A 23,714-nucleotide genomic window follows, 5' to 3' on the forward strand; every position below is an offset into this window, starting at 1 on the left:
GGTCCTGACTTTTCTGAAATTCTTGGTTTTTTGTGATGAAGTCGTGAAGTTTCATTTGTCGCTTTTTTCTTTCCTTAAGCAAATGTTGGTATCAGAAGATTGCATCCAAAATGCCTTGTTTTGCTTTTGCACTCTTTTCAAAATCTAGATCATTCACTACAGTTTGATAAACAATTTTGGTTATCGTTACCAAACTTTTACTAAAGAAATCTGTAGCAAGTTCTTTGGGTTCTTTGTTTTCAGAATCACTATTATCCAGTTCTACATAAATTCCTTGTTCTGCCAATTCTTGAAGGTCGTCGTTGATAAGACTCTCACCAGAAACCTGTGGTAACTCCTCAATATCCTGTTTGCTTACATCTCCTAGTCCTGCTGTATCAATTAGGTTGAGTTTGATCAACATAACGATACAGCGATAGGCTCTTCCCATTGAGAATTCTTGGATACCTTCAGCCATAACTTCTTCCACACTTCATCCGTGCATTTATTGGTTAATTCTTGCCAAGTGAAGTCGATATTGCCTATGGCATCCATGATGTTATATTTTTTCCAAAATTGCACCAAACAAACATAGATTTAAAGAAAGTACACCTTTTTGCCACCTTTTGCTGATTGGTTCATGTTCATAAATAATTGTATTATGTACGAATCAATAAAATGCTGCAATAATTTAAATCAGCGTAAATTTTGAGCTTTGTTTTAGGCTTTGAGCAGAGGGCATCATATCGAATCAGCGTTAAGCAGGGTCTTACTGTATTTTATTAATACAATAGCAAGTACAGTATATACCATATTAGGTACAAAAAACATATTTGACATATTTCAATTTCCTGATTTTATGAAATACTCTCAGTTTGAAAAAGAATTGTTTTATATGATGATATTATAAAAATTATCCTGTATTTGTGCAACTGCATTGAAAATTTTGAAACCAGGGTTAAGACAACCAAAGTGAAAAATAAAAATTCTGAAAAGTTTACAAATGTTCTTCCACAAATGTTCTGTAAAACAAGTAGCAAAGCTGTCGATGAATTTGTTTCTGATTAAACAAAAAAAATAAATTTTCTAATTAATTCTATTAATTATATTTATTTCTGAAATATAAAACTGAAATAATTATTTTTATGACAAATTTTATTTTTAATAAATTACAGAACAAAATCTTATGTTATTGATAGAAAAGATTAATTATTAAGAGACTTTCAACCATAATAATCAAACTAAAAGTAATATTTGATTAAATTTTGATAAAAAATTTTATTTTCTATTCATAATAAATTTATAATTGAAATTTTTTCCAGAAATAATTTTTTTCTTACTTTCATATAATTACAACAAATTAGAAATCTTTTATATATTGTTTTAATTATCTTGAAAAACAGTGTTAAAATTGATAATATTTTGATGAAGGCTTAATGGACTCAAAGCTATTACTCCTAAATATCTCACTCATTAGCATTACATAATATATAAAATAAAATTAGTTTTTATTCTATTATATAGCTTTAGCTAAGAGCAGTACTGCAAAATAAAGCAAACAATAATTAATAGTTTGGGTTAATGCAAATTTTTTTAACTCAATTGACAGGCTATCTTCAGATATAAAAAGGACCCAAAGTTATTTTATGCCTGAAGATGACCCAGTTTGCATTAACCCAAACTATTAATATTATCCACTATAAGTATTGTGACAAAATAAAAATGTTTGAGATGAAATTTATAACAAACTAAATCAAATGAGCAATTATTTATTCAATATTGTGACATCATCACAATGACAAGTTGCAATTGTTAATCATATTTTTTAAATTTATTTAATTTAAAATATATGCTCTCCATATCAAACTAGTAGTGTCTTGCCCCTGTACATCATACTTTTCCTGTTACCAAGAATCATGCTTGTCTTCTATTGACACCTTCCAGGGGAAAAGTTTTTGAATTGAAATAACATTTCCACTTTGCATCAAAAGTTCATATATAGTTAACTGCGGCCTCCTGCCCCTAAATACTAAAAACATGAGTACAGTATATAAAGGAAAAAAAGTAATATAAATATCAAAAACACCATCCATATATTTCCAGCAGAAAATTTAGCAGCTGTTTATTACAAACATTTTTGGCTTATTTTTTAAGCCTACATCAGGTCTGCATGTAACTTCTAAGCTAATAGCATTCAAAACTGTAATGTTAACCATATTTAAATTTTATAATCTCATTACCTGACATTATAAAATTTAAATATGGAATATCAAAGAACTCACATGTATTCACAAATCAAATACATAGTATTATATACAAAAGAATATACATATGATAAATTAAGCATAAAATAAGGAAACAAACAAACTTCTAAATGAACTAGCTATTGTAGTTAACTTGCATCTATTACAATAACCTGTTCATGCAGAGGTTGTCAAACAATTGAATATTTAATAATAATATAAATTTTTAAAAAATGTGCAAAAATTATATACAGTACTGTATTTATTCTAATAAACAGCATACTATCTATTAAATTTTTCAGCTTGCAGCTGCACTGTTTATTACAAAGCACTTACTATTAGGGTGTCTATTATTGATAATTCTATTTTTTTTGTGAATTGGATGCAATAATTTGAAGGTGACTATTAATGGAATAAAGTCAGTAACTTGTTTAAATAATAATAAAATGGAAAAACAACACACTTACTTTACTTTAACATAAGGTAAGAGTGACAACACAAACTAAAAAATTGCATTTTTTATTTAAATAGACAGTGTGCTTAATATTAGGTATACTGTCTATTAATTTTTTCAGCTTGCAACTGCACTGTTTATTAGAAAGCATTTACCATTAGATGGCATTGTTTGTTAGAATAGACAAAGTATATTTTTGATTAATTAATACATAGAAAGAAGGAAATATAATTTGCTAACCAAGGTGTAAGTGTATTTCCAATTATACTAATTTGAATCTGTTCAAGAGACTAAAGACTTTGTTTTTGCTTATAAGATGGCATACCCACTTATATGATTACCATTTACAAACTCTTAACTGTTATGTTTTGTAAGATATGATCTGTTCTGTCCATACTAACTCATATTTATTAAGTTAAATGGATAATCTCCAAACGTACGCCATAAATCCATCGGGCTAGTTTTTAGGCTAATTACTATATTAATTACATAACGAATTTGGTACTAGAGGTAAGCGTTAGGCGCCATCTCTTATTAATATTAATAATTATAAATAAATTAATTATTTTAAATAATTTAGAACCGCTGGGAGAAAAAAACGGCNTATAGCATTTCAATATATTGAAATGCTGTATTAAAATTTTTGAAAATATACTTATTTCAAGTAATTCAATATTCACAATCAATCAGTCCTGCATACTGCAGATTCATATTTGATACCATAATCTTAGGTTGAACTATTCATGCAATTCAATGGAATAAAACCATAATAAATAGAACAACAGAATGAAAGCACAGTGTATTATTTTTGTAATATTTAAGAACAAAGTTTTTGATATTTTAGTAGTGATGATTATTATATTTAACCAAAAACATTTAATCCAGTAAATCTCCATTTTTGTGATGTATCAGTTTTTCTGTTATATCAATAACAAACTTATTAATTATTATTATTATTATTATTATTATTCTGGCACTCTGAAAAACAATTTTTTTTTCAAAATAAAGAAACTGGTTTTTTAAGAGTAAATCCCATGATAAAGGATGTGAAATAATTAGGTTTGATCTGATGAATGAATCCTTGTACTTTTTTTGTTTTTAGCCTAAATTTAAGGTAATAAATATACTCAAAATAACAATACTTGTGAATTTATTTGTGTTTAACTATATAACTCAGATTCTCACTATTAGCACTCAAAAACAAAACTAACTTTCTGCTGAACTGCTCTTGGTCCAGGATTATCATTCTAATCTCAAATTTATTATAAAGTTGAAGTGGATTAATAATGAATTTAAATATACAAAAATTAACAATAAAAATAAAATTGATTCTATATGAAAATTACAATACTCCATCAATATGACTTTATTTCTGTGAATGTAGGTGTCTTCCTGGTGTTTTCAGAAATCTTTATATTAATAAAATATAATTAAATCATACCTCTGCAAGAACATTCTGGATCCATCCCTAGTACAAACTTTCTCCGTACCCACAGTAAAGATGAATCATGTCAAGTCAAGAAGACTAAAAGTCTTCATAACATGACTCGTCAAGGTCAAGGTCTGGCACTATTAATCATTATTTATTGACTAAGCTTAAAATATATTTTAAACAAAGATTGACTTGGGGATGTATAAGAACAATGTAAACATATAAATGTGATAAAAGATGTGTAAAAAAACAAAAAAACACTATTTTATTTATATACAAGTAGATCAGAGACAAAAGTTTGGATGGACTATGTCCACCCAATACATAAACAACAAGATACTTTTTACATTTTATTGTGTCAATAAAATTTCTTAACATGAAAAACATGAAAATTATTTTAGAACCAATTTCTGATATCATGAACAATTGCCACAGATTATAAATAGCAGCCTATAATCTGCACTATCTATGTCAAAAAGTTTTTAAAACAAACTACAGATTAGATAGAAAAATGTGGTAATATTTAACATTTTTGCAGCTGTTTTCCATAAATAGCATCATGCAGTGTTTCCTAATACACTGTCGTCTTATATTTGTATCATGATATAGCCTAATCTAAAAACAAAAATTCCTAAAAAATTTCTTAATTCACACAAATTTTGATGATGTTCAAAATTTACTAAACATACTGAAGCATTTTGGTGTAATCTCTGGTTGATTTCCTGTAGACTGAAATTATTATTGTTCCTTCCTTAGTTTGTAATGACTTTTCATATTTTTTTAAACATTCTCTGAAGTGTTTTTGATTGTATTTTTTCCTGATTATCTTTTTTTTCATTTGATTTAATTTGTTAAAAACTAAATCAAGTAAAATTAAAATCAAATTATCTACAAATGAACTTAACAACCTATAATTGAACAGGATTGAATATAAAACATATTTTACAACATACAGCCTTAAGTCAAAAAGAGATGATTCTATGGAAAGTAATAAGACTATAATATAAATGATTACTTTTAGGAATTTTGTTCTTGTATTGAGAAAAATGCATCTAAAATTTTTCTCTCATACAATAAAAGAGGATGGTTTTAGTAATGTAATAGCTAATTTTATTCTAAAAGTGAATAATATCAAAATGAATGTTCAGATACATTTTCTATAAAAAAAAATCAAAGGAAAAATGATTAAGAATCAATGAATGAGTGAAAACTAACAAAGCTATTATGAGTATATGTCTGCACAGTAAGCAGGAGTTGTGGTTTGAGTCCCACTCTGGGCCAATCTTTTCTTCCAGAATATTTAAAATTAAATTAATTATTTTATAATTATTATATTTAACAAGAGATGGTGGATGAGACACCGCCTGCCAAACTGCTTAGTAATTATTTAACCTTACAGCCTAATAAAGAATCTAGCTGTTCATTTGGTATTTGTTCTGAGCATAATTTGAAAGATAATAAGTAGTTGAATAAAAATACAACAGAAGCAAAGTTTGGAATGTTTTCAAAGATAAAAAAATGAATGTGAGATTACTTTTATCCATAAGTTAAGTATATTTCCATTACTTTTACCTTTGAAATACTCTGAAACCTTATTTTAACATTTATTTACTCAATTTTTTGTTACTGTTTAACTCTAAGCTCTGAAAATTTTTTTTTTATGTATCTGGACAGTAAATTGTTTTTACCCCTCAGGCTACAAGGGAAACTTGTACTGTATATCAAAGTTAGTCAAACAACAGATAAGCCAATTTTGACCAATTTGATGTTTAAAATGTTTAATTTATATTGTCTATTCAATGACTATCACATTTTCACTGTAAAAATAGTCACAATATTCATTTTGATATTACAATATAGAACAAAAACATTTAAGGAATAACTCTTATGTCATATGCCAGGAGGACAGTATTTGAATATATTTAGCAACCATGTAATGGTTTGTAAACAGTTCTGTCTTATTATATATATTATGTTTCTGTCTTATCATTATACGAGGGTAGGCTGAAAAGTAATGCAAACATGCTTGTAGAGCACAAACGAAATGATTTTCAGAAGTGTGCCAGGTGGCATATGGAAGTAACATTCCCCCCTCTATGTGCATGCGCAGTTTGAGGTTGTTGCGTTCATTCAGTATATTTTGAGAAGTGGAAATATGGAGACATGTTCTAGTGCTATGTCAACGCAAGTTAAACAGCGTGCTGTTATCGAATTTTTAACTGCTGAAAAAATTATGTTTAAAGGCTGTTTATGGTGACGATGCTGTTGACAGGTCTATTGTAAATTGATGGATAATAAAATTTCGTAATTGTGAGCCTGAAAAAGCCTTAATTATTGATGAAACACGCAGCAGAAGTCCGATCACTGCCACAGACAATTACCGTTGCACCTTGTTCCAATGTTTAATTCTTCTCAGTACATATAGACTCTAAAACACCTCTGACGTTGAGTTTGACATGTTAGAGGCAGCCTGGCATCAATAATCTTGCAACGTGACAACGCTCGTCCATACACCTCGCGCGCAACTGGAGAGGCTATGCAAAACCTGAAGTTTGAACCAATTTCACACCCTCCTTATTCCCCCAATCTTGTACCTTGTGATTTTTATTTGTTTCCTCTACTTAAGAGAGACCTCAAGGGTAATCATTACACCTCAGACGATGAGGTGAAAGCAGCCGTCAAATCCTGGCTTCGAGAAAAGTTGGAAGAATTTTTCAGTGACGGAATGGAAAAACTTGTTACACGTTGGGAGAAATTTGTTAGCCTTAATGGTGACTATGTTGAAAAATAAATATATGATTTTAAAGTTTAAGAATTGTACTTTAATGTACTTTTTGCCCGATCTTGCTATTTGTTTCTGTTCGTGTTCTACAAGCATGTGTGCATTACTTTTCAGCCTGCCCTCATATATCAGCATTCTACTTGTTTTGGAGTGTATTTTATTCCAGCCTTTTGTTATTTATAAGCATTTGTTGTATTCTTTTGTATTCATTTTTTTTTTATTTTATAACTTATCACTGCATTCCTGTGCATGCAATGATTGTATAAAATTAACATTATTTAAATTTCTGTTTTTGTTTGATTTGCATTCTACCAGTAGAACCTAAGAATGGCCTTCGTAAAGGTTGAAAACATTTGTTCATTAAATGTTTTTCATTTCATGTTTTTCATTTGGTTTCTGCTTCATTTTGATATTATTTGTAAAGATATTTTGTGTCTAGAACCATATGCTGTGGCTAGCTCTAAATTTTTCAGTTTTTTAATAATGCAGTATTCCTATTATATATAAACATCTCAAGAACCTGATGTATTAATAATCAACCAACCATCAGCCAAATTAATTGGGAGAAAATATGCTACAAATATTAATTAGAAATAATATGATTAGAACAACTAGATGTAGACGTTAGGTGCCATCTCTTAACAAAAGTAGTAATTATAATTTAATTTTAAATTTAGAATAATTTGAAAGAAAAAGAATTGGCCCAGAGCAGGAGTCGAACCATGCAACCTCCGCTTACCATGCAGTGAACTGATCAGTTACACCACCCAGACTTCCGAGTGATTCCTCCCTTCCAGACACATTTTAAACTTTAGATAACTCATCCAACAATTAACCACTAGTTGTTCTAATCATGTTATTTCTAAATAATATTTGTAGCATATTTTCTGTCCAATTAATTTGGTTGATGGTTGGATGAGTATTCCTATTATATTCAATACTTTTTGTTAAAGTAGTTAAGGAATTACTTTTTACATGACAAAAAATCTGATGACTACACCATTCAAGATTAAAAAAAACATTGATTTAATGGCTAATCTTGATTTTTCTTAAAACTCTGCTCTGTTGGCACTAACAGAGTTTTTTTATGCTCATCATTGCTTTAGCCAAGCCCACAATGGAATGATTGGACAATAGGGATGGGGCCCAGATAACTAGGTCAAATCATCAAAAACTTTCATGGGCTGTTTAGCCCATGAAAGTTTGAGGATCTGACCCAGAATCAACCTTAGATCTCTGTCTGATAGTTCTACCATCTCAGCCACCCGACCATCACACTCAATCATGATTTGTATTATCTTCAACTGAATAATATACAAACATTCCAAAGTCTGAATTGTAATTTCATTTGAAAAAAAGGACATTCATAACATAACTAAATTTTTAAATAATCATGTTCTTGTGTATAAGTTATTGAATAAACTTGATTTCAAATTTTTAAAATTTATTAATATGAAAGTTTAGAAACTTTTAATTCAAGTAATGATAACTGAATATTTTTGTCAGAAATAAATTAGGATCATTCTAAGATATTTAAATCTAACAATTATAAATCTTATGATGCATGACTTTTTTACATAAAGCTTATTAATATAAATATTAATTATAAATTATTTTTAATTATTTTAAATATACAATTTTAAAATAATATTTCCAAATATAAATTTAATTTAAAAATCAAAATAGAAACTACATTGACTGTATTTAATTATTTTATACATAGATTATATATAGATAAAAGTATGTGAATAAGTTGTAAAATTTTTATATACAATTTTATAAATATGAATAAATTTATATACAATGTAATTTATTTACAAAAGTGAAACATATTAAAAAATTTAATACATTAAAAAGTCATCTAACAAATAATTAAAAACCATGTATATTATTATTTAATGTGCAAAAAATGGTGTGTGATATTTAACTATCTAAATTGATAAGGTTACAATATAATGTAAATAACATTTTATACATGTAAAATTTATGTATATTTGCTTGATTTTTACTGTGAAATGAAGAAACTTTTAATTCAGTGACGAGCAACCCTGTGAGCCTTAGTGCCCATTCAAACTTCTTTGTGCAACCTGTGATTATAAATTTATGATTAATAATAACCTCAAGAACAAATTACAACATAATACATTTCTCAAATTCTTTAAGTTCTAGCTTCCAGTTTCAAGTACTCAAAAACAATACACACACAACAGATGACCAAGACTTTTTAATTATTATATATATTTGTAAACATTTTTTTCAAATTTGAACATTGTGAGAAATGTAAAATTAAAGTTACCACTATGCTGCAGAGCATTCCAAATAATCCCCAACATTAATTCTATAATGACTACAAATCAATGTCATTTTTTCATTATCTACTATATAAAAAATAATAATTTAAGTTATAGAAATACATGTTTTTGCCACTGCTAAGATGTTGGTCCACAAGTAATATTTTTTCCAAAACTCACCATCATACAAAAAAAAAAGGTTGCTCACCACTGCTTTAATTTATAATACAGCATTTTAATGAAAAATATATCAAGAAAGTTTCCTTAACCCATAAAATAAACTGAATCATTTATAATTAATATATTATATTTATCAGTTTAACACTAAATAATTATCATTTAATACTAAATTATTCATTTAAAATATTTAATAATAATTTTACATTATATTCCAGTGACTTTAATGCTCTAATTTAAACGGAAGTTTATTAAAATACATTTTATTTTATATGATAAATAAAATAAGAATTTATTTAATAGATGAAAATTATTAAGTATTCAAACTTACTATTTCAAAATAACATTTTCAATCTCAATATGTAATCAGTTCAAACACCATTATTTTCTAGGAATTATCACAGCCACCTAGAAAATAATGGTGTTTGAATCGATTACATATTGAGAGTTTTAAAAAACAGAATAGTAGCAAAAAGGATGAATCATAACATTTTCAATTTTTTTCTAGATAAATAATCTATATTTCCATAACAGATTATCAAAATACAGCAAAAAGCAAAATTATATTTTGTGCATAATAAAATTCAATGATATAAACATTTCATGACTTAAGTTTTCTAATCATTTTTAGGCCATCATTTCCTTAAACATAATGATAAAATTTGAAAAATTCATAAATCTATATTATGTTACATTACTTTTAAAAATTTTCAACTGTTTTATTAAAATATACTTATGCACAAAATAATACTAAAAGCTAATAAGTGACTGAATTACAAAAAAAAATTTAGTTCAGATCCCATGAGGATCATCCATAAATTATGTAATGCTATTTTTATACTTTTCAACTAACATTCTGTAAAACCTTCAAGCATACCCACTCCAAAATTACATAAGACATATCTTCAAACAGTCACCTTAATTGCACTAAGGAATAAAGGTACTGAACATTACATTATTTTATTAATTACATGCTTGCAACAGTTCAGAAACAAAACTGAATCATTCTGTTACCCTTTGGGTAACAGAATGATTCCCTAAAACCCTAGCATTATGTAATGTTTTTGTAAACATCCCTACCCCTTGTAACATATGGTAACAATTGCCTGCATAACCATCCACCCATATCTGCATTGCATAATTTATAAGCAGTCCCATGCATCAGCATAAAATAAAAGATAAAAGTACAACTTTAAAAGATAATTTTTACAAAAATCAGTTATCTTTCCTGTTGTTCTGTAAATTTGTAAATAAAAGACTGAGTTTAAAACAGAAGTAAATGTAAAAAATAATGTTTTTTTTATTTATTTAGATTAAGTACTTTATTTAACAGTAAAAATATTGATACATTTACCATAAGTCTGTTATATTTAAGTATTTGCATATTTTTTTACAGGCAACATGTGCAGTAATAAAAATCTTAATAAGCTAATGATTTTTTAAAAATTTTATGTACTTTCAGGAAATTTTCTTTGAATAAAATAAATTTTCAGTTATTTATGCTAAGAATTACTTTGGAAAATATTCAGATGTTTGGTATCCTTGTTTTTTTTTTTTTTTAAGTTTTGAAACATTCAACATAAAATCAGTAAATTATCTCTAGTACACACTATAGATTTAAAATCAACGATTTTTTTTATGAATTAAGTATACATGAAATGTTTGTTCAGATGATATATTTTTTGTAAATATTTCTCTACTTAACATAATAAAGTTTTGTCATAAAAAGTTATAACTACATTTATTCAAACTGACTTCAAGCATATTGATTTTATGACATGGTATATAGAATTTCTGATGAGTTATATGCTCTCATCTGAGAGAGAGAAAAATTTTTTTTTATTTAAGAATCTGTCTAGTGAGATAGATAATTAGTTAAGAAACATTTGAAAATATGAAGTTAGATTTTTATTAACCATTATATANGTCCATTTTATGTATGTATATTTTCTTATGTCATTATATTTATTTATTTATTTATTTATCACAAAATACAGTAAAGCCATATACATGGCATAAAGCTAAAGATAACCAACTCTGATTAATAACATCAGAAAATTCACCAAATCAAAATTAAATTCTTTATATAGCATTTCAATATATTGAAATGCTGTATTAAAATTTTTGAAAATATACTTATTTCAAGTAATTCAATATTCACAATCAATCAGTCCTGCATACTGCAGATTCATATTTGATACCATAATCTTAGGTTGAACTATTCATGCAATTCAATGGAATAAAACCATAATAAATAGAACAACAGAATGAAAGCACAGTGTATTATTTTTGTAATATTTAAGAACAAAGTTTTTGATATTTTAGTAGTGATGATTATTATATTTAACCAAAAACATTTAATCCAGTAAATCTCCATTTTTGTGATGTATCAGTTTTTCTGTTATATCAATAACAAACTTATTAATTATTATTATTATTATTGAATGTTATTGTTATTAATTTAATGTTCACTTACATCAATACAATTTGAATGGTGCCTTTCCAATGTCCATTCATCGGATATGTTTGCCCATAGGATGCGAGTCATTAATACATATTTTTAAAAATATCCTCCTATTACTGTAAAAATCCAAACAATCTGACAGGATTATAATAATTTTTCATGAGTAATTCAAATTAGGCAGAATTTTCCATCCCTCACCCATACTAACTAATTTCATTACAGATTAGACAAGCTCTATATAGGCAAAACTGAGGTTAGATATATAACTCACTTTTCCTGATAATGTACAAAAGAATACAATCTAATCCTATCCACAGATGTTTTCATCATAGTATATCAAAATTGTTTCAAGTGATAATTTGACTAAGAACAAAAATCTTAATGGATATATTATCATTTCAGAAATAAACATATAATTTTAAAAGGACTGTAGAAGTATCTGTTTATTCTGCAATTAACAAGCAACAATAAGTGTTGGGAATGAAACTTCAAACAGTATTAATATTAAAAGGGGAGTAAGGCAGGGTTGCAATCTCTGAAGATCATTAAGAGATTCTGCCAGCAGGACTGTGTCATCTGCATATCTAATGTTATTGATGATTGTTCTGTTTACTTTTATGCCAGCTGTTTCATCTTCTATGGTTCTTTTTATTATTTCTTCAGAGTAGGCATTGAAAAGTATCACTTGCAGCAATTTGTAGAGGTACAATCTGCAGCACGTGATAATTTAAGGAAAAGAAAAAGATAGAAGAAGTATGGGAAGGAGAAGAATATCATGGCTGAGCAACTTGAGACAATGGTATGAATGTACTTCCAGCCAACTTATCAGAGCAGCAGTGTCAAAAGAGAAGACAACTATGATAATTGCCAACCTTCGGAACAGAGATGGCACTTGAAGAAGAAGTATCTATCAAATTTTGCTTGTTTCATCTATTAAATTTGATTTCTTTGAAAATCTTTTTCAAAAAATAAATAAATAAAATGATAATAAAGAAAATCAATAATTATTTTCATATATTCTAACATTAAAAAAAAACTATGAATTTTGAAAATATACAAAAATTTTTACTTTTCTCTGATTTTCATTTGATGAAAATCAGAGAAAAGTAAAAATTTTTGATTGCCTAAATCCTAAATAACCAAAGATGATTGCTGGCAATCTTCAATGTAATCCTTATAACATTAACATAAATCCTCTAACAGATCACTAACTCATGGATTCCTTAGAAGACATTTTCTTATCATAATGCTAGCCAAAAAATGAATGGTGCTAAAATCACATGAATACACTCATTTGTCAACTTTTAATGGATTAAATCAGAAAAAATTCACACAATTGCAGTATGAAATGTTTAATGCAAACTAAACAGTAGTATAACTGTAAAAAAACCATTACACCAATGAACTCTTAAACACACACTTCTTTTTAAATTTTTAAAATAATAATCATTACAGTTATGTGGTGGTGCTCAAGGCACAAACAATCTCAAACTTTATAAGTAATGTAAACAGTATGGCTGGTAGTATGAATTCTCACATTGCCATAGTGCAGGTAGACACTAATGAATGGAAAACCAAGAGGTTTCATTTGAATTGTTGGCTTCAGATAATGCATTAATATATCACTATCTCTCTCTGTTTACATTTGATCCAGTTAATATTTAAGAAGTATCCACTAACAATTCCAGCATAGAGTGATCAACACTTTTTCTGCAATATCATTGTCCTTATTTGAGATATTACCCCCTCTTCCATATTTGCCTGATTTAGTGACAAGTGATTGCCATATTTTTTGAACTCTTAAACAAATAATATAATTTTTTTTAAAGGATGATCATTTTAAATCAACACAGATGATACATGAATGAAACACATAAAAATGAGAAAATATTCTCTCCTGTGTAATCCAGTAACTAGTGACCTGTTGGAGGATTTGTTTTTGAAAGTCAGAGGGGTTACATTGAAGATCAACAATAGTCATTTTTGGCTATGCAAAATTTTAATTACTTTTTTTGAGAACCACCTTTTAGTATATTATGTACTGGGATATTCAAATATATTGAAGTGCATTTATTTCCTTTTGATAGAAGAAAATTGTACAGAATGATAAAAATCTGCATTTATTTCCTTTTGATAGAAGAAAATTGTACAGAATGATAAAAATCTGTTAGTGAAAAACAAATATAGAAAATATGTAAAATATAGAAGATAAAAATTGTTTCATATTCATTTTATAAAAGTTAAGCTATTTAGTCTATTAACTATAATATAGGAGAGTCCTAATTAACTGGGATTCATTTATCTGAAGTAAGAGTTCATTATCAACAAAGACAACAGATTATAGTACAATACCATTCACTTCATGTATCTTGGCCCAGTGATATATACAGGGTGGACCAAAAAGAATATACGTATTTCAAACTGATATATTTAATAAACTGTAAGACATACAACTATGGAACTTGGGACACATATTTATGAAACTCTTTAGTTTAGATTACAGGTTTTCAATATGTCCTCCACCAGCGACACGAACGGTCCGGGCGGGAGTTCCGTCCGGGTGTCCGGGAACCAGGGTCCTGGCGGGAGTTCGGTCCGGGCTTCATAACTAACCTGCATCTCAAAACACGCCAAACTGTTGTTTTAGGCAGATGCAATTCCAGACTGGCACAACGTGTTGATTTTGAAGGGCTACGTTGGTAAGCAGCTTGAATCTGTGCGACATTTTCTTCAGATACACGAGGTCGGCCAGGACTCTTTCCTTTACATACACAACCTGTGTCAACAAACTGACGGTACCATCTGCGAATGTTCCATCCATTTGGAGGATCAATTTCGTACCTCAACCGGAAACGTCTTTGCACTGTAATCACGGAATTACACTTCGCAAGCTCAAGAATACAAAAGCTTTTGTGCTGTGGCGTAGCCATTTTACAACAACTGTGAATACGTCATTGTAACCAAGCACAACTGACATCTGGGGACAAACTAGACAATGCACTCGTTCCTCCGATACCCGCAGCACACCGCTACTATCGATAGTTTAATAAATATATCAGTTTGAAATACGTATATTCTTTTTGGTCCACCCTGTATTACTCTAAAGGGACTAATGTCTTAAAAAGAATTTACTCTGGTGATTTCTCACAATATGAATTTCAAAAACAAATTAAAGAAATTTTAATTGTAATCACAGGTTTACATTTGCTTTAATACACAGCTATAAATATAATTAAATGTTTTATTGTATATTTTAAAAGTCATTATGTTTGATAAGTAGATCTAACTGCAGGTGGAGAACCTGTAAGGAGATGGTGGAGGAGTCCAACTACAAAATTCCTGAATGAGCACCAATTTCCCATACCACCACTGAACGACTGGTTACAAAGTTTAGTAGGACTGGATCTGTGGCTGTTCAGATCTGCCAAAAACTGCAATTGTATCACCTATCTGAATCTGTGCTTGTACAAGATGGCAATCACATCAAACATATCATCTGAACAGCTCTTTTTCCTATGTCACATGACACACTGTAGTTCTGATTATAATAAAAATCAAGAATATCATTATTTAAGCTTTCATTATTTCTCAACTTTACGATAATATAGTCAAATAATCAAATTAGCAGACTGCAGAGCTATTAATCTTGAATTAAATATTAATAAAATTGATTTGTTTCTTTTACCTGAAATTAAATAAAAATAGATTTGAAATGCATATTAAATATTAAGTTTTTCATAATTTGTTAATTACTATAAAAATATGCTTATATTGGGAAATTACTATTATTTATGATAATTATAAACTAAATAGTATATTTTTCAATTTGTACAGTACATTTAGAAGAACATAAATTCTAAGTTTTATGGGACAAGTTTTTAAATGTACTGGACAATTTACAGTTCAGATATTTTATGGAAGTGGGTAATTGTATATATATACNTTGGCTAGATATTCTGTAAGTACAGAATTCTAAATATTTATGGAAATCATTAAGTAAAAGTTTATTTAGTTTGATAGTCATTTTCATTTATCATAACTTGTTGAAATTTTGACTTAAGAAAATAGGTTTTAAACACTAAATTATTCAAACTGTAAAGAAACACCTTAACCAAAATTAATTAAATTCCATCAACAAGGGAGATTAGATTAATTCAGCCAGCAAAACATTAAGAAAATTTCCTAAAAGTTGGCAATCTGAATCCATTCTCTTAAAGAAGGCTTTTTTCAATTTAATAAAATTAGCTAGAAAAGCTTTAAATTAATAAAAATATTTAAATAAAAAGTAACTCCTATATTGAAAAATGTTATTTTTAACATTTTTCAATGCTTATAAATGATAATTTACACAATATAGTTGAAAAGTAATGAGACAATTTTACAGTATATTTCATAATATAGTTATAATACACACTCATATGAAAGACAGATCTCTATCTTTAAATAAGATTTGAATCAATTAGTCACCTTTGTTCTTTATTTATTTATTTGTAATAAGAATTGTCAAATCTTATTTAAAATTTTTGATCATATTAATGCAAAATTATGTTTCAAATTTTGGATTAAAAATGGAATGTGCAATTAAGATCCCTAAAATATTAAACACTGTATATCATGTGTGTTGCACATGTGTTGTTATTATTATTCTATTTTCAAAGAAGGTCAAGAAAACATTACATGAGCTGCATTATCTAACAGATATCATTTGAAAAAATTTTATGTCCCTTGTTCATGCTAGAAAATTGTTCTTTGACTCTGAATATTGATGAAAGAACTTAATATTGCCAAAATCATAACAAACAAACTATTTAAGTAAATAAAAAACAAAATTTCTTCTCATTTATATAATAAACATTAACATAAGGCAGAAAATACAAAGATGCAAAAGCATAATAATTCTTTATGGAATTATTGCTTGGAATAGATATACTAAATTCAAACTTAAAAAAAAAAATTATTGTAAATCATAGTGTATAAAAACTATACAAGCTTTTTCTACATTCTTAGAGTTAATTTTTATTTAAAAATCCTATTTAGAGAAATTTTTGAATAGCTTAATATCATCATTAATTTTATAAGAAGTGAAATGAAGTAAATTCAAACTTATTGTATTAATGTAAAAAGTTTTATTTTTATTAATCTATAATTATTCATAAATAATTAAAGTTTAATAAAATTTCATTATAATTATTTATAAATAAAATTGATTGTTATTTAAGCATTATATAATAATAAACAGGAAAACAGTTCAAGAATATAATAGTATATGATTCAAATATAAGTAAATCAAACTTTTTGTATGCCTGTCAAACCTTTTCTAGAATCACTCTTCACTTAATTGAGAAAGTTCAGTTTGTTTTTTTTATAGGAAATCCTAAGATTTATAAAAATTTGCAATTATTTTCTAACATAAAAACAAGATTTAAAAAAAAATCTATATCTATAAAAGGATGTTTGTTTGCTATACACTACTAGGCTGTTTGACCAATTGCTATGGAACTCAGCAGTTACATTAAAATTCTTCTAACTTAGATCATATCATGCATTCAACACCAAATTATCAAGTAGATTTCTATATACAGTAGAGCGTCAATTATCCGAATACCAATCAACCAAAACATCGGTTAACTGAAACCATTCCAGTTGGCAAATTTAAATTTCTGCTAGGGCTGTGGCATTGCAGCACTCTTCCCCTCCCTGCCAAACTGAACTGTAGGCTAGCGTAATGTATTACATTATGTAAGGTATGTATTTGTAAGATGTGTGATACAAATTATATACAGTACAGTTTTGTGTTTAATATATTTTTTTGTAAATGATCAGTTATCCGAACAACCCCAGTCCCAAATTGTTTCAGATAATCGATACTCTACTGTATTTATTAATTTCTGTCTACATTTGATTTGCTGGCTTTACATGAAACACTGTCTATTGGAAAAAAAATTTAACAAACTAATTAACTAAATATAATTCTTACAAAAAAAGGATATAATTTAAAAAAATACTGTATATATTATATTTACTGAATTACTGCGACAATGTTATAGTGCAAAACAGATGTGGCATTATGCCATTACTGTGACAGGTAGCACATAGCACTTGCCTGTGTATAGTAGTCTTTTGCCCCTGTACTTTTCCTGTTTGCAACAAAGTTATGACAATTATGTATCTAACTCCATTTGGGGGAAATTTTTGAATTGAAATAATGTGACTTGTGATAGTTAATCTGGTGCTCTTTGTCTTATGATTCCATGTCTGGTCTTGACTTTCATCTTTCTAACTCTGTTCTTGAGATTAAGGAAGGACAAAGACAGACGGATAGAGAACAGTGGGAATTTATAGGTCCACAATTTTTTGAAATTGCAGCCCAATAAGTGTCCTCCGGTAACTGAGTGGATAAAATCACAAAACACCGATAGTCAATCGTGGGTTTGTGCATAGCCAACAGACTGACCATGTAGAGTTTTCTTTACATTAGTAACACTTAAATTGGGGCCAGCTTTATATAACAGTCCAGGATGCATCTTCCTTGGCAGATCGATCATGTGTCACATTGCAGTAACCAAATAAACCAAAATATTGATAATTCTAACAAGCAGTTATTTATTGTGACATCATCACAATGCCAGACTGCAACTTTTCGTCATAATGTTCTCAATTCTTTTAGTAGTGGCTTGCCCCTGTACATCATAATTTTCCTGTTAGCAATAGAGTCATGTTGGTCATCTAACTCTGTTTGGTGGAAAATTTTGAATTGAAGTAACATTAATTCAGTTCTAAAACAGGAAGTTCCTATATAGTTAATCTAGGCCTGCTTTTGCCACATCTGGTATCGACTTTCATCTATCTAAGTCCTTTCTCAAATTTAAGGAAGGGCAGTCAGACAGACAGGGGGGGCAATAGTCAGAATTTACAGGTCTACAATTTCTTCAAATTGCAGCCCAATAGTTTTTCTATAAAGGCAATATTTACAAGAATATACTTTCCACATATTTTATACAATCTGTTGCAAAAATATAAACACTTTATTATCACACAAAAGCAATTATTCTAGCATTTTTACAAGATTTTTTAAATTAAACAAGTTTTATATGAAGTCTGTCAAATGTTAAGGTTAGCAACTTTGATCACATGTGGGGCCATCACAACCTGTCTAACACAGATCACTTTTCAAATATTAATACCAGACCAGTATTAATTAGTACTCATTGACCATCCTTTCTTCTGGGAGGAGGGTCAATATTTAATTTTGTGTTAAAGCAAATATATTTAGTTGAAATTTTTTAATGGACTTTTTAATTGCACTTTCCCTTTTTGTGGTACTGTACTAATATGGCTTTTTTAATTGCACCTGTCATGGATTTGGTTAGGCCTATGTGGAGATGGTGAGAGATGGGGATCCATCTCATTGGGAACATGGAACATTCCTAGGACTGCCCATGCAGATTTGATTTCAGGTCCCCAGAGCAGTAGGTTGATGCCTTAACTTCCTTGGCTATCTGGTTATCAAATGGACTTTATTTAAGTGATATTAGTTTTATTACATACTAGCTGCAAGGACCCGCTTCGCTGGGTTTTTGTTTGTTCATACATTTGTATGTAATATAATTTTTTTTATATATAAAAAACTGTTTTTCTAAGTAATCTAGAATCTAGCTGCAAGGACCCATTTCGCTGGGTTTTTATTTGTGGGCAAAAAGTAACGATAGTGAAGATTTAACTCGGGCATGTTACATAGCGTTACAGAAAATGTGGTCCTTTCAGCCCCCAAAAAATTTTTGGAATGTTTTTTAAGTCTCCAAATTTTTTCAAAAATTTTTACCCACGCAAAAAAATTTTATCACGATTTTAATTAGCCTTTGATAAGGTTCGATTAAGGCTTAATTGTTTTTTAATGGGATATTTTTATCAAAATTAATTAATCGTTCTAAAGTTGTAGTGCACGGATTTGACTTCGGTAAGGTTATTTAAAGCTACTTTCTAATGTCAAATACGACCTCCAATAGTTTAATTTTTTTAATTAATATATTTTATTATATATAAGTTTAATTAAGTCAGAGTCGCAATAAAAATTTTAATTTTTTAAAAATATTTAAAAATAATAGGTCTAGCTAGTATTCACCCTACTTTAAACCCTTCTCCTCCCGAGACGTCTATGAGAATGTCCCGGGAAATACGACACCAGCTGTTCTCAAGGTCATCCAGCTGTGTAAACAATGACTCATCGGTGTCAAATTTCGCAGAAAGGCGAGACAATGGAAAATAAAGTTTGAAGCTTTTTCTTCAAAATTAATGCATTTCTTTCGTTTTTTTCAGTTTTAAGTATTTTTTAAGTTTAATTAAAAATTCCTTTAAAAACATTCGCGCGGCAAGTAATTAAGATAAATTACATTATAGCCAATCTTACCCGTTTTCACAGAATGCAAGAATTAGGTTCCCCGTTTCCAGACTAATTAGAGACCTGGTTCCGATTCTATTTCTGAACGTCTCCTGTTCACGTCCAGTCAAACAAACTATTTTCAATGTTTCTGGAACGTTTACAATCATTCTATAATCGAACCAATATTTGAATTTTATGTTCGTATTCAAATTCGAATATTGTTTGAATTAAATTCGAACAAATTCGAACATAAAATTCGAAATAGAAAACCACTTTCAGCCCCATATCTCACGCACCCTTATAGCTATCGAGACGCAACCACCATAGTGCACGAATGGAGACTTGGGGCTACTACCACATACAAACACCATTCATGTGCGATGTGTAGTTTTGGCGGAAAAGTGAAATATAGGGACACACATGTCCATTTTTATATATATATAGATTAATTTTAATTTTTTAAGATGTTAAAAACATTTGATTGAATTTACCCCAACCCCCTGCCACAACACTCACTTCTTCCTAGTGATATGGTGGCATTCGAATAGCAAAATTACATAATACAATGTTACTGGCAAGCACAAAATATGATTTAAGTAATTTTTGAGGGTGCAAAGTTTAAATATTTGGTCTGTTTTTTATGAAATTTGATTCATTGGCAATTACCGTTTTATATTTGGCTGTGAACGGTAGAGTTTCTTAGAGTTAACATTAGAAAAAATATGATATCTTAAAAAATTTAAGATATTGTATTTTCAATTGATGTTTACTTGACCAATGAAATTATGCCATTTCGTACCATCAGAGTATCCCGATAAATGTGACAACGGTAGGCTGAAGTAATCAAACTCCTTGTATGGTTTTCATTTTAATGTTTGTTATATTATAGTATTTGATTTATGTAACTACAAAGGTTATCTTACTTAAGGGTTTATCACACTGAATGACCAAGCTAACACATTTTAAAAATTCTTTATTCGTTTACTGTACACAATTTAAAGAATTTTTAAAAAGTGTTAGATTGGTGTGATAAACTCTTATGTAATTTAACTTTTGTAAATATGAATCAAAAACTATAATATTTAGGTCTCAACAGAAAGAAAATTAAATACGTAGTTTTTAAAATTGAGGATATAGTTTTAATATGGTCTTGGGGGGGTCACCAGAAGGGTAAAGGGGTTGTAAATTCAAGAAGGTTAAAAAACACTACTATAAATAATTAAATTTATAATTATTTTGTATGAAAAAATTTAAGTTACAATTATGCATATACAGATATTTATATTATTTAAGAATTACATATTTAAATGAAAAAAATGCAAACTAAATTGTAAAATCTCTCATATGGGTTCATAATTCATAATTTAATAAGAATAGTTATTTTGTTTATATTTATCAAAACACTAATGAAAGAATATAAAGCTTTGTTAAAAACTATACTGAGCAAATTGCTTTTATATATATATCAGCAATTTGTTCAGTAAATAAATACAAATGGTTTATTTGAACAAAGATTGAAAATAATACTAAAATAAACTAGAAACATGAAAAAACTAAGTTTATCATTAAACTGTAATTTTTTCAAGAAACACATTAAGTTCATATAAGGTAAAATGTCTGCATCCTTAAAACTTACAATTTCCTTTTCAATTTTCTTGAGAAATAAATTCTCTGTGGCATCTTTTTATATGAAATCTACATTAATGTCAAATGCTTCTGATCCATGTAGTTGATGAACTGTAGCACAAATAAATATGATGTTTACTATAATATTTATTATATATATTTGTATATATATTCAAATATTAGAAGTATAAGAACATCAGTATGATGTTTCTGTACTGTATTTCTTTTGTGTACATGACAAATTTAATTTTTAAATTTATTTGTCATTTATGAATAAAACTTTATGTAGAATATAAAATGAAATTTAATTGTTCGGAAGTAAAAGTATATGTTTATTTTTGATTTATTTGTACTCTTATGATAGATGAATTTTTAAAAAGTGTATTAAGCCCCAAAAAATATTCTGTACATTTTGTCTCATTATTTTTCAGATCAATATTTAATCAATTACCAATATGCATATATCTATCTATATCATTCTATGGCAATGCTAATAATAATCAAAACATCATTTTCACATTTACTTCTTAATTTACATGCTTACACATTTAATAGTTCTTCCTTTCATTATTAATAAAAGTATTATTAAATTAGTTGATTTGTTAAAAGCAATGTTAACCAATATTTTAAAATTTGCATTTAAAATATTCCTTGGATAAAATCCATAATTTCTTAAAACTAACTTATATGATAAGGTTACGATTATTTGTTGCTTTTTAGCTTGAAAACTTTTAAAAAACCAAAAATGTTCCTGTTGTTTTTAAAACTTTTTAAGCTAAAAGCAAGAAATAATATTAAATTCACTCCATTATAATTTTTTTATAAAGTTAAGATTATTTAGAATGTTTTATTTTTGAAAATTAAATCCTGAAAGTCACAGTATCAGTCGCTAATGTAGTATTTTGCTTTAGATATATATTATTTTTGTTTGCACATCACCAATAAATGTAAAAGTGTTAGCTAATTAAATTGAGACAACATCTAAATGTACTTTAATTGTTTCTTTTTTCAATTTTGTTATTCAACTTGTATTCAATAAATATTTACTTTTTTGTTTTTTTTTGAATGTAAAAAACATTTATTTTAAAATTTCACTGATACTTTTATATAAATATAAGATATTATATTATTATTATTACTATTATTTCTACATTTGTGTTTATAACAGTGATATGCATTAAAAAAAGTAATAAAAATATCAATTAAAGATGAGCATTAAGTTTACAAATAAAACAGAGATTATAAATTTATAAATGTAGTAAAAATAATTTGTTAAAATAAGTAATCTTAGAAAACCTAAATCTAAAGCAAAATACTATAATAAGTTATTTCTATGTAATTTAAATGCAAAAAAATTTTTCTATGTAACTAAGTAATGTAAATTTGTGAGTAAATTAATGAATATTTGTGTTTTGCTTAAACTGCACGGATTATAAATATATATGTACTGTACATATATTAATTAATGATCAAATTGAGATCTGATGGCAGTATTCAACTATTTCTTCCTTATGGATTTTTTTCATTTTAATCAGAGTATAATCACTGATTAAAAAGAAATAATTAGTAAACAGAAAAAAATTATATTGGAACCAAGAAGAAACAACATTACAACAGAAAATTTATGGAAATTTTTTTTTTAATGAATACATAAACATACACAAAATATGTAGACTTTAGAACAATTATTTAAATACTATTAACAATGCTGTGTTATCTATAAATCTAGTATAAATCTAAATTATTAATATATTTTTTAAAAGTGCAAATTTAGTATTAAAAAAATATATATATATATTTTAAAGAAACTAATGCTATATGATATATGATATTAAGAAAAACCCCTAAAATATCTGAAATATTTATATATAACGGTAGGCTGAAGT

The 23,714-nt window shown here is 27.6% G+C and overlaps 1 protein-coding gene across 1 annotated transcript in view; it reads right to left on the reverse strand.

Moving 5' to 3' along the window:
- Positions 1 to 8,774: 8,774 nt before the first annotated feature.
- Positions 8,775 to 23,714, reverse strand: part of LOC111633747 (progestin and adipoQ receptor family member 4-like) — a 54,535-nt gene continuing 39,595 nt past the window's right edge. The window contains exon 5 of the mRNA XM_023378359.1: positions 8,775 to 8,977. Coding sequence (XP_023234127.1) covers positions 8,948 to 8,977 — 30 coding nt within the window. The 3' untranslated portion in view covers positions 8,775 to 8,947. The remainder of the gene's footprint in view (positions 8,978 to 23,714) is intronic.

Source organism: Centruroides sculpturatus, unplaced genomic scaffold, assembly GCF_000671375.1.
Source record: "Centruroides sculpturatus isolate CEXI.00-Female unplaced genomic scaffold, Cexi_2.0 scaffold812, whole genome shotgun sequence".
NCBI lineage: Eukaryota > Metazoa > Arthropoda > Arachnida > Scorpiones > Buthidae > Centruroides > Centruroides sculpturatus.